Below are 12,892 nucleotides of genomic sequence, written 5' to 3'. Positions count from 1 at the left end.
ATTTTGGGGTGAAGCAGCAGACGTTTTAAGGAATACATGGCACAGAAAGGAGCCACGGTGGATCTTACTCTTTCCCCACCCCTCAGGTCATTGTGTAGTTGTCCAGAAAGCAAGCCACTTTTTAAAATAAATGTTCCTATGGGAAAGTTGGAGTTCACAGGAATGACTTTTGAGTTTAAAAGAGTATGCATTCCTTTCAGTTAGCAGCCAAGGCAAAGGAAGGAGAATGTACTACACTGGAATTCAACAAAGGCAGCATAAGAGGATGAACAATATTTTATCAAATTTTGAGGGTGCCTGACTCCTGAGTTACTCTGGGTTGCTTACAGTTAAAAAAGATCAACCATATAAATAATACAATGGACAGGAGGAACAAAATAAAAACCATTAACCACACCAAAACAAGACAAAGGACGGGGGGCAGAAGGCTCTAATCACCCTGTCCCCAAGGTCAAGGACATGTCTTCAATTATCTGAACCAGCCTCCAACCTCCAGCAAAGGAACAAATCTTTGGCCACCCCAGCAGCTGTGGCCTTTACATTGCTGAAGCTGAGACTCTCCAGCTCTCCTGTGCGGGCATAGCCATCTTCAAGCTGACCACCAATTCCAGCACAGCTCCAGAAGACCTCTGGGCAGCTGGCAGTGTCAGGGCTCCCAGGATTCCTGGGACTTCGCAAGGGCCAGTAAGTGTAATGCCACTAATCACTGACCCTTGCCCTTGAAAAGATGGTGCCCTCCATCCACACCATAAACAAACAATGCCAGATACATTCAGCCTTCTCAAGCTCCACACACACTTCCAGTCACCATCTTTGAAAAGTGTTTAATTTTTTTTCCTCTACCAATTTCATGCAAGCTGCCCTGCTGGGAGCATTTAGCATGAACTGCTATCTTAGCTGTTCTTAGGATCCTGGGGTGAAAGGAAGGAAATAAAGATCTTTTCTGCATTCATATTATTTCTTATGGACAAAATACTCAAAACCTTTCAAGTTTGTTTCAGTGAAACAGAACAATTAAAGTGGCTTATGATCTTTCTGCTGAAATGCAGTCAATTTGAAATATTTTGGCGGAAGTTTTGGATGGGATACTTTGACAGCAAAGCCACAGATTTTCCATTTCACTGACACCCTTTTACATCTCTGCAGGATAGTTCTGCACAAATTGCTTCAACATTTCACTCAGTTGAATAAATGAAAGTCCTTTAACTCATTTAACTGTTGCTCTATTGTTAATTGGAACTTTTATTACTGGTGTTAAGTGTTTAAGATAAATTGGGAGAGATGCAAGAATCAGATAACCAGTTTAGACTGAAGGTTCAAATGTAGCAATTGAATTTGCAGGCAACAAGCCTTAATTTGGCAATTCCTGCAGCTGCTTGACTTTGGCAGAATGAGATGAAAAAATCAGACATTATTCCTCTAGGGTTTTAGGTGGTTATCTTCAAGGATTTCATTGTAATGCCTTTTTGAAGTATGCCCCCTCTACTTCCCTCAAGGCTGAGATGAGGAAAGGTCAGCACTGCAACTCCAGATTGGTCAGCAAGAGCCTACAAAAAATATGCTGAACTTGTGGACCCTCAATTTCAAAATATTTTAAAAAATAATTTGTTAAAACCCTAGTAACGTATCATCCTCTGAGTACTTGAATTAAGGACAAGTAAGAAAAGGTGGGAGTCTGGAGAAAGGTAGAGGATCATACAAGACAGGGTACCTCAACCTCAGCAACTTTAAGATGGGTGGACTTCAACTCCCAGAATTCCCCAGCCAGCCATGCTGGCCTGGGAATTCTGGGAGTTAAAGAATTTAAAGAATTCTGGGAGTTAAAGAATTTCCACCCATCTTAAAGTTGCTGAGGTTGAGGAACCCTGATACAAGAGATAATCAGGTAAAAGCAAAATAAATCTGTCCCTCCCATAACCAAATCTGTCTAAACAAATCTGAGCAGAAAAGCAAGACCATAGAGAGTTGTGTTCCTTCAAACACTCTAGTGCAGTATATTTCAAACTTGGGTGGGGGATTCTGGGAGTTGGAAGTCCACACATCTTAAAGTGGCCAAGTTTGAAAAACTTTGCTCTAGCAGGTAATGTTTGCAGAAGTGGTAAAAAGCACCCTTTACCAAGTCAGTTAAAGGTTTAGCAGCTGCGTGTGCTTACCATGATATACAGTGGAACCTCGGGTTACGAACGCTACTGTTCATGAACTTTTCGGGTGACAACCAGCTCCGGCCGCAAAATTTTGCTTCGGTTCGCGAACTCCGCCTCGAGTTACGAACAGGATCCGCAGCCATTTTCCCTCCCGTGACCCGGTCCGCGGCCATTTTCCCGCCCGTGACACGTGGTCCGTGGCCATTTTTTCGCCCGACACATGGTCCGCGGCCATTTTCTGCCCCTGACACATGGTCCGTGGCCATTTTTCCACCCGACACTTGATCTGTGGCCATTTTCCACCCCTGACACATCGTAGGGAGGGGGACTCTCCCTCCAAGCAATAGCCGCCTCCCTGTCCTCCACGCCAGAACGGATTAACGGTAATTACATTGAACCTTATGGGAAAATTTGCTTCGGGTCATGATCAATTCGGGTCGCGACCAGAGTCACGGAACGAATTAAGTTCGTAAACCAAGGTTCCACTGTATTTGTTTAGTGTTACCCCTGCTGGATCTCTCCCCCGCTTGCATTTTTGGTGGGGCTTAGCATATTTTGTAAACCCAGTTTAGTTTAGTGAACTGTGTGAACCGTGAAAATGGGTTCATTTGGCAATTAGGTTAACTTGTATGAATGCAACTACTGGCTGACTTATCACAGCAGTTTCTGAGAGATACCACAAAGCACTTCAGCTCCATCTATCAACGGAAGGAAAGTTAACAATGTTCTGCAAAACAAGAAAGGCCATTGCTTCACTCTCAGGAACTTGATGCCTCAGATCAATTGAATCTCCTTCAAATCAAATCTTCCCTTTCGTGCTTTGCACAGCCCTGTACATTGGTTTTAATGAAACTTGATATACCTAAGTGAAGAAGCATAGGACTTTAATCTGAATTCTGCATGGAGGAATGGAAAATTTATAATGGGAGGCTGAAAGGAGTTAAAGTTCTTAGGTGACCAGTGACCACCAATGTTTGGGGGACCCACAGTATTAATAAAAATGCAAAATGTGTCCACAGGCCCCCAAGGGACTTTTATGAGCCAGTGGCTATATTCACAGAAAGCTTGAGTGGTGCTTTATTTATTTATTTACTTATTTACTTATTTACTTACTTAACTTACTTACTTACTTAAAGTTTTGCATAAAAACGTGTGAAGCCAAAAATATAAATTGTGTAATCAGGCGGAGCATGTTGTGTGAAGACAGCTAGAGTATATTCTCTTGATTTATTCCTTCCCTTCATAAGATAAAAGGCACACAGAGAGTTGCTCATTGACTCTTGGTTAAAAGTGAGAGAGACTAGTGGCCCTCTAGATGGTACTGGATAAGTCCCAGCAGCTGTTATCTTAGTCACGCTTGCTGGGAATTATGGGAATTCTAGTTCAGCAACACCTGGAATCTAAGTGGTGCTGTAGCTCAAATTCAAATGGGAGGACAGAAAAAGTGATAAATACATTATGGAGAGTGTGAATTTTTATAAAGATTATTACCAGTTTTTATTGTTAATGCCTAAGTTTTGTTATAAAAATAAAACTGAGTTCATCCTAAAACGTTTATTCCAAGTGCAAATAACTCATTCACTATCACGTAAGTTAATTTCAGTTGTGTAGTCAAACATATGCTGCAGCTTAGCAGATAACTTTCTGAATTCTTAAAAGCTTTGAGTGCAACAGAAAAAAACTAATATGGGCTTCTGCTACGAGAGGATGCGGTGGCACTACCCTGGCTAGAAGGACGAGAAAAAACTGGATCTGTAGGTTCAGGACTGGGGCTGAAAGTCAGAGATACAATTTTAACATGTGGTTGACTTGAAGATGAAACTGAGCTCTTAAAGGACCTAGAAAACAAGGAAGCAATTACATTACTCAAAAATCATGCAAATGAAACATACTTGTGAAATAAAATGCCATATTCTTATCACCATAAAGAATGACTTCTCAAATAGTCATACTAATGGTACTTATTTTAAATCCCTTCAGTTGCCAATGAAACCCACTTTTGGCTCGCTCAATCCATACACATCTTTACAAAATGTAGGGAATGTTTCTGAACTCTAAGTCATATTTGTCACAGAACAACAACAGTATTTATGAGTGATATTTTTAAAAATATATAATTACAAGACAAAATTTTATGTCATCCACAAATTTTATGTCATAAACTTTACTTCTTTGTCATTAATAACAACATTGAAGAGTATAGAGTGCAGAGTTGAACAATTTGGCATCTCTCTTGCTTCTTCACTTCAGTCTGAATTTTCAACCTAGGACTATATCTCCTTAATTGTCATGCCATCCACCTAGTGTGCTACACCAGAATATCATAGGGTACTCTTGTCAACTGCTCTGGTGAAATCAAGATATAGTACATCTACAGCATTCCCCAATCTACTTAATCAAAAAATGAAATAAGAATAGACAGACAAAACTTGTGGACAAATCCCTGTTGACTTCTGGTAATTACTGTACCGTTTTCAACATATTTACAGTTCAATTTCTGATAGTTCCTGGATCTTTTTTTCCCCTATTTGTAAAGATGGGATTATTTGTGTTTCTTTTGTCTGGTACACAAATACATAAATGTTTGATCATTAAAGCTAATATATAAATGTTTGGCCATACCATCAGCAAGTTCCTTCAGTTTCTAAGATGCAGTTTATCTGTTCCTCGAGATTAAAACTCATTTACAATAAGTAGAAAGAAACATGATCAGAGAACAGCTATTTCAAGCTTCAATCTTTCTCCCTCATACTCTTCACAATTATCTGCCCTAATTATTTTGGTTGAGCATCTGATGGACCCAGTGTGGGTTCAGAGGTAGGTTGGGGGTTTTCCTGAAGCTCTGGCATGTAGTTTGGCTGATGCCCTCACTGCTGCTAGGAATGAACAGGAGACAGCGCTAGACCAAACTGCGCCTGTGCAGGCGCTCTGTGCACGTGGATCTCGTAGAGTTCCATGGCTTACCAAACAGCTCTAAGAGATGAAATAACACAAGAGGAGGAAGACAAAGAGTGATGTCGATAGAGCACAGATAAGAGCCTATATTAGGACTTAGATTGTGGTGATAAGGGCAGTGAAGCATACTTACTTCTCTGCCCTCATTGCATCTGCAGATAGCCACCCAGCAGCCCTGTTTCAGGTGACCAAGTCCGTTCTTGGTAAGGAGGAGCCGGGGGAGCTCTTGCAGGGCTGCTGTGAGGAATATTCTCAGCATCTGTCAGATAGTCGTTCAACTTTGCTCAGATCCTTTGGAAGTGACTGCGACATGTCTGAGCCCGGCTGATCCTGAGGAAGTGGACAGGGTCCTTGTAGCTGTGAGCTCAGCCATCTGTGTTCTGGACCAATGCCCCTCCGGGTTGATTAAGGCCTCCTGGGAAGTATCATGTGGCTGGGTCCAAGTGGTGGTTAATGCCTCTCTGCAGGAGAGGGTGGTACCAGCTGTTTTGAAGGAAGTAGTGGTGTGCCCCCTCCTCAAGAGGCCATTCTTGGACCCAGCTGTGCTAGACAACTTTCATCCAGTCTCCAACCTTCCCTTTTTAAAGAAGATTGTTGAGAGGGTGGTTGGTGCTAAGCTTCAGAGGACCCTGAATGAAGCGGATTATCAGGACTCTTTTCAGTCTGGGTTCAGGCCAGGGTACAGCACTAAGATGGCATTGGTCATGCTTGCTGATGACCTTTGGAGGGCTTCGGACAGGGGTGGTGCAACTATCCTGGCTCTCCTTGATCTCTTAGCAGCTTTTGATACCATCGACTATTGAATCCTTCTGGACCAGCTTTGGGAGTTGGGAGTGGGAGGCACCGTTACGTACTGGTTCTCCTCCTTATGGCTGATTTCAGTTGGTGAGAGGGAGGGGAAGAGGTCAAGCCCTAGGCCTCTGCAGTGTGAGGGGCCTCAGGGCTTGGGTCTCTCCCCTCTCCTCTTTAACATTTAAATGAATCTGCTGGGTGACGTTGTTCAACGGCATGGGATGCAGTATCGTCAGTACACGGATGATACCCAGCTATACATCTCTACCCTGGCTGGGCAGGTGATGCTGTTGTGGTGTTGACCAAGTACCCGGAGGCTGTGAGGGTCTGGATGGGGAGGAACCTACTTCAACTCAACCCTGGCAAGATGGAGTGGCTTTGGGTTTTTGGCCCCCCAGGATCTGGTGATTTGTCATCTTTGACCCTGGACAGGGCTGCTCTTCCCTGGACTGAGCTGGTACACAATTTGGGGGTCCTCCTGGACTCACAGTTCATGCTCGAAGAGCAAGTGGCAGCTGTTGCTGGGGAGTCTTTGCACAGATTCATCTTGTGTGCCAATTGTGCCCTTTCCTGGACCAGGAGTCCATGCCTTGGTCACTTCCTGTCTGGATTACTGTAATGTGCTTTACATGGGGCTTCTCTTAAAGGCCACTTGGAAGCTACAACTGGTCCAGAATGCAGCAGTGCACACAGTATTGGGTGTTTCTAGGTATGCCCATGTTACATTTCTGTTGTGTGAGCTGCACTGGCTCCCAGTTTGCTTCTGGGTGCAATTCAAGGTCCTGGTTATCATCTTGAAAACCTTACATGGCACGGGACCAGGTTATTTGCGGGACCACCTCTTCCTGAGAGTATCTGCCCATCCTATCACATTGGATAGGGTAGGCACATTTCAGGTCCCTTCCCTGAAATCGTGCCACCTAGTGGGACTTCAGAAGCATGCCTTTTCTGTGGCTGCCCCTACCTTATAGAATAACCTGCCCTTGGTGATTTGGCACGCCTCCACCCTTTTAGCCTTTTGGAAGGCCATCAGGACCTGGCTTTTTACCCAAGCACTGGGGTTGAATGAGGATATCTGGAGTTGGTTGTGGGGCATCCCAAGGGGATGGTTGAGGGGCTGGGTTTTGCTTTGGTTTTATGGTTTATAATTTTATGTTCTGTGTTTTATTCATGTTGTAAGCTGTTCAGAGTTGTGTTTTAAGATGGACGGCCATACAAATCTAATAAATAAATAAATAAATAAATAAATAAATAAATAAAACGAGTTCTACATGTGTCCTTTTTTGTTTTCAGATTTTCACTCAGCTTTTTCTGAAATCACATTGCCTTCTGCAGCTGCCTTCCATTTTTTCCTCATTAGAATTGTTTGTAATGGAATTTTTCAATGTCCTTTATAGAGGAACTCTCATATCTCTTGAGCCCCTTTGATTTCTACAATATCACCCAGTATTATGGGACTTCTGAAATCTGGATACTTTTAATATAGAGTGTAACTCCTCCTCCCTTTCTATTGCCTCACTTACTGATTAAGAATTTGTATCTTACAATTGCTATATTCTAATTATGGGAATCATCCCAGCAGGTACCTTTTATTTCTATAAACTGTATTTGTTTTGTTTGCAGCATTTACTGGCCAATTTAGAATTTGCATTCCATTGTTAACTGATCAACTCTTCCCTATATTTCCCTGTGGAACATACAATTTGTTGGCATTCTCTTTATTACCTCTACCCAATGGTCTCTAAGCACATTCATGTGTACATTACTTGACTCAGAGGTTGCACTCACGTGCTAGAAGATGAGGTGTGAACAGATGATCGAGAACTAAGGCGAGAAGGAGAAGTTGTAGAAAGATGTAATGAAGCCTACAAACAAATAAATAAAGATGAGATAAAGTCTGCTATAAATGAACAGGAATAAAAATGCTAGCTCCTTGATTTGATAAATCAGCATTCCCTAATCTGGTGCTCTCTGAATATGATGATGCTACAAATTCCAGGTTTTCCAGCCAGCATGATGAACACATTAGAGATACTTTATTAAACAATGGCCTAGAATGATATTCACACACCGTCACTAAAGGACAAGCATATGCATCTTTGCATTAAATTATGAGACAAGAATGATTAAGACAACTAAAATGGTACCTGTCCGAAGTATTTTTCAAAGGCTGTATTTAACTCTGGATTTGCTTCTGAAATATCAAGCAGCATTTTATCTATGTATTTGCTGAAGTCTTTCAGTGCACGAAGTTCAATGTCTTTTTCTTCTTGTGTTTCTGACTGAGTATTCTTTAATGTTCGGATGTCTCTGCGCAATCGGGTAACCTTTTTAGACATACAAGAATTAAAACAGAATACTAGATGCTAAAACACCAGTTAACTTTTATATTAAAGAATTATCTTAGCTACAACTGATCATGTTCACCCCAATTCTTTTATTTTACTGAGTACTAAATAAAACAGAATCTATTGCATTATGTTTGTTTAAACTAACCTGCTTTGAGACTCTTTCTAGTCTGGGCTTCTGATCATCTATTTCTCTGGATAATCTCAAAACAGTTCCTTGTTTATCTTTTATTTTTTCATGGAAGACAGACTCATCTTTCAAAAGAGTATCAAGATTACTTTGCATGGTCTAGAAAAACAAATGTTTATATATAAGTCTCTTTGGAAATTTCTTTGAAATTATCCAATCAACAATCCACTATAACATAAAATAAATATAAAATAAATAAACACTATAACTTAAATATGCATTACAACCTCTTTCTAGAAGGTGTAACCCAGATACAAATAATGAAAACAACAACCTGCCACCTTTATTGTTAGTTACTCTAATCAAAAATTTGCTTTCTTCATATGCCATCTCTGAAAAGTTCCTTTTGATGTACCTTGTCAACACCTATTTAGGAGTAAAACAGTATAAAATATAAAACACAAGAGTAACAGTATTTAGGCGGTTGTGGTGCAAGAGGAATATAACACCTTTACACATTTGAGACTGCAGTTTGATCTCATGTTTGCATAAGAACCTGTGCCTGCAATTACTACTAAAAACTGCCCAAAATATGCAACTTGTACACTTATTTTGGACTTAAATGCACTAGGCATGACTTGGGTCTAAAGCCATCTGTAGGATCCACGACTTTCCTCAAAATGTTGAAAAAACAGCCCTGTTGTGACACAAGCCTAGCACCGTCATATGTTTGTGTGATGTCATAACACACAAAGGGGTGTGAGAATACAGACAGATATGAATAGTGTTCACAAACAAACAAACAAACAAATAAATCTGGATCTGAACAGAAGTGTCTTCCAGTAGCCTCTTTACCTGAATATCCTCTTGAAGCTCCTTGATCTGTCTTCGCTTATATCGATGTTTCTCATCAGCAGCTCTCTTCTCTTCTTCCAGCTTCATTTTCTCTTCATACTCTTCACCTATGAAGTATTACTGGATATTGAACACAGTATGTGTCCCATTTTGGGAAGCTGGTTAGGTCTCCTTTCTAACATAATGAAATGGATACAGCTAGCCTGCAACACTTCCAATATGGAACACTTACATACCATGTTGTACAAATGTGAACAGTATATAATGCAGTGAATTGAACATCCATGGGCCTTTGAAGACATTTGAGTCATTACTTAATTATTGTTTAGGGTTGGTTAGCTCAAGATATTTTAGATAAACCTTCATTTTCTAAAAAAATAATTTTCTCTTTTACATTACCTTATACTCTTTCAAGAAACCTTATATATTAGTTATTAGCAATGCATAATCATAAACAACAGAGCCAGTAGAGGGAGCAAAAGCTAAAAGAAAATAGCTTTCCAAAGCTACAGTATTCTGAAGTAGTACTGTAATACTCAGGGAAGATTTTGTGTTTTTAAGTAATCTTTCAGTGAGGTTCTGTCTCAAGTCAACTGCAGAATTCACTTTCCTTCACTGTAAATAAACTTTCCTCTTATTCTTCTGGAAATGTTGCTTCGTAATAAGAAAAAAGTGCTTCTAAAATCAAAAGAAAAAACTGTTTTGCCAAAAGTCATCTGTATTTCATTTCCTACCATTGTATTTTTACAAGGCTCTTCCTTAACAGGGATTTGGTAGGTCATATTAAGACAGATCTTTCTGAATCCTCTACAATCAACTTCTGTCTTCCCTACTGATTTACCCAACCTCTTCCTTTCTAGCTGTTTTAAGTGATTGTGTGGATAAATAACAAAAGGCAGTGGGAGATTTATATACTGCCCCCATGTTAGTATGAGTTCCAATAATAAAATAAATACTATAAATATCTATTTAATATAGTAGAAAACAGTGACTGCAGAATCAGTAAAATCTAGAGCGCCAGAGGGAAAGCTTCTTGTTAGCAGGGTGGAACCAAGGAACAGTAGTATTAGCTTTGATGTATGAGATGCAATAATAATAGACCTTTCTGTGGGACAGAATCAGAAGATTTGAGAATTGTTTAAAATAAAATAAAATAAATAAAAACAAATCCAGAGCGCTGCAACTGAAAAGGCCCCTCACTGATCACTCTTGCCTAACTTTAGATTATGAGGCGTACTGTAGATACTTGTACTACAAGACAGTCTATAACTTTATAAGTAACAACTAGCATTTTAGCTGGACTAAGACATGGGAGCTAGCATAGATGATCAAATGCTAGTGAGATTATTTTCTCAGAAGCAGTATTTTGTAGACTTCAAAGGTCCGGGCCAGGTATTCCTAGAACTGCCAAGTCACCAAAACAGCATATGCTATATGTGGGGAAGATTCCATCCTAGTACAACATATTGCAGTTAAGAGGAAAGCAAAAATAGGAGGAGGAGGAGAAAGAGAAGGTTGCCTGATAATGCAGTCTAGTAATTTCGCTCACTCCTGAAAATTATGAATGCAACAGAACTGGCAAGTGAAACACAATTTCTATACCAAAAAAATTCACTTGTAGTCACAGGTATGCACACACATACACATACACGCACACACACACACACACACACAAATTCTTGCTACAGGTCTAGGAGATAAGCTATGTTTTAATAATGACTTGCCCAAAGCTATCCAGTAAGTCAGGATTCCCAGCAGAATGCCCCATGGAGATCTTCTCCACCAAAACGGTCACTGCACGACAACAGTACTGTAATACCTAACCAGATCTTTTCTAATCCTCAAAGGATTAATAAAAAGGCATTCTGTTTACATTTGCATGTACCATACTCAACACAGCTCTTTCTCATCCTTTGCTCTTATGCCTCACATTTTTGCCTTGCACACAAAACCATAATGTGCTTACTTTTCTCTACAACTTGCTTGAATGTGTTCCTGTAGTTGCTGTTACAGTTATTAAGGACATGCAGAGTATTTTCTAGGGCTATACATTCTTTCTCAGCTTTTTGGATCTTTGCATCCAAGGTATCTCCTTCACGCTGAAGATCTTCCTTCTCCTGGGCAGCCTTGGAATAAAATAAACATTTAAGTTAAAAAGAAAAGCTGAACTAAATTCCCATATTCAAAGAATGCTTGGCAGTCTGGTTTGAAAAAAAGCAGTACCAGAGGGCAAGGTTACACAGGGCATCCCCAAAGTAAAGGGTGGGGTTTCTTTATGTTCTTTCAGTCCCTTCTGACTCTTCATGACTCAATGGACATAATTTTGCTAGAACTATCTGTCAGTAACTGCTTGAGTTCTACTAAGCTCATGTTTAGTAGAACTTCAATGACAGCATCTAACCTCCTCGTCTTCAGTTGGCCTCTTTTTCAATTGTCCTTCATTTTTCCTTTTTTTAAAATTAAAACTTTTATTAAGATATATAAAAAGTACAGTTAAAATACAAATCAGAAAGTATAGAAAAGAAAGAAAATAGAACTAAAAGAAAAAGACAAAAACTAAAATAGTGAAAACAGGTAGAAAGATGAAATGGAAAATGACTTCCGACTATCTCCAATACAGATATGAGTACAAATTAAAAAAAAGTTAAGTGTCTTACCACTAATTAATCCAAATTCACATATTTCTATCAACACAAACCATCTAATCATTAAATCCCACAATCAAAGCTTCATTTTTTCCCCACCCAAGCACGTAATCTAGGAAGAGTTGCCATGAGGAGACAAATTTAGAAACAGTATTATCTCTTATTAAAGCTGTTAACTTCGCCATTTGAGCCAAGTCCATTAATATGATAATCCATTCTTCCACTGTAGGTATTTATGAGTCCTTCCTCTTTGCACGTATAACAGTCTTGTAGCTGTCATCATATATAGAAGTCATGGGCTTCCTCCCACTTACTTTTGTTGTCAGAAAGATATTTCTTTACTTTAATTTTATCTCAATATATTAAGTCTTTCTCTCAAGTAGCATCTTTTTATTTCATGGTTATGGTCACCATCTGAGTGAATTTTTGAGCCTAGGAAGGTAAAGTCTTTTACAACTCCTTTCCTTATTTACATTGGGTTGGCATTTTCTGTTGACATACTTTAGGCCTTTTTTAATACTGAGCAGATCACCTTTTGCACTCTTCTTTAAACTTCAAGTTATTCCTTAAATCTTTCTCATTTCCAGCCATCAAAGTGGTATCAACAGCACATCTGATGATTCTCCCAGCAATTTTAGTTCCAATCTCTATTTCTTTTACTCTATCATTTGGCATGATATATTCCGAATATAAATGGAATAAATAAGATGACAGTATACAACCTCAGCACACTCCTCTTCCAGTGTTTTAAGTGCTATTAGCAATTTGTTCTCCTTCATGGATCACTGCCTTGTCGTGGCGAAGGGGCTTGCATAACTCAGTGAAGCCATGAGCTATACCGTGCAGGGCCACCCAAGACGGACAGGTCATGACAGAGAGTTCTGACAAAATGTGGTCCACTGGAGAAGGAAATGGCAACCCACTCCAGTATCCTTGCCAAGAAAACCCCATGGACAATGTTAGAAGGCTAAAAGATATGACACCGGAAGATGAGCCCCTCAGGTCGGAAGGTGTCCAATATGC

General features: G+C 39.9%; 1 protein-coding gene across 1 annotated transcript in view; it reads right to left on the bottom strand.

The window, feature by feature from the left end:
* Positions 1 to 3,616: 3,616 nt before the first annotated feature.
* CCDC39 (coiled-coil domain 39 molecular ruler complex subunit) overlaps positions 3,617 to 12,892 on the bottom strand; it is a 28,812-nt gene continuing 19,536 nt past the window's right edge. Inside the window, exons 15-20 of the mRNA XM_088131816.1 lie at positions 11,191 to 11,350; positions 9,225 to 9,331; positions 8,388 to 8,528; positions 8,039 to 8,218; positions 7,680 to 7,756; positions 3,617 to 3,982 (exon numbers count right to left, since the gene is read on the bottom strand). Coding sequence (XP_087987942.1) covers positions 3,826 to 3,982; positions 7,680 to 7,756; positions 8,039 to 8,218; positions 8,388 to 8,528; positions 9,225 to 9,331; positions 11,191 to 11,350 — 822 coding nt within the window. The 3' untranslated portion in view covers positions 3,617 to 3,825. The remainder of the gene's footprint in view (positions 3,983 to 7,679; positions 7,757 to 8,038; positions 8,219 to 8,387; positions 8,529 to 9,224; positions 9,332 to 11,190; positions 11,351 to 12,892) is intronic.

The sequence above is a fragment of the Python bivittatus genome, unplaced genomic scaffold (genome assembly GCF_059951505.1).
Source record: "Python bivittatus isolate LINGU-HERP-01145 unplaced genomic scaffold, Pbiv_v1 ctg000980_np1212, whole genome shotgun sequence".
NCBI lineage: Eukaryota > Metazoa > Chordata > Lepidosauria > Squamata > Pythonidae > Python > Python bivittatus.
The sequence above is the reverse complement of the archived record's forward strand: the minus strand, read 5'-3'. Positions and strand labels throughout refer to the sequence as shown.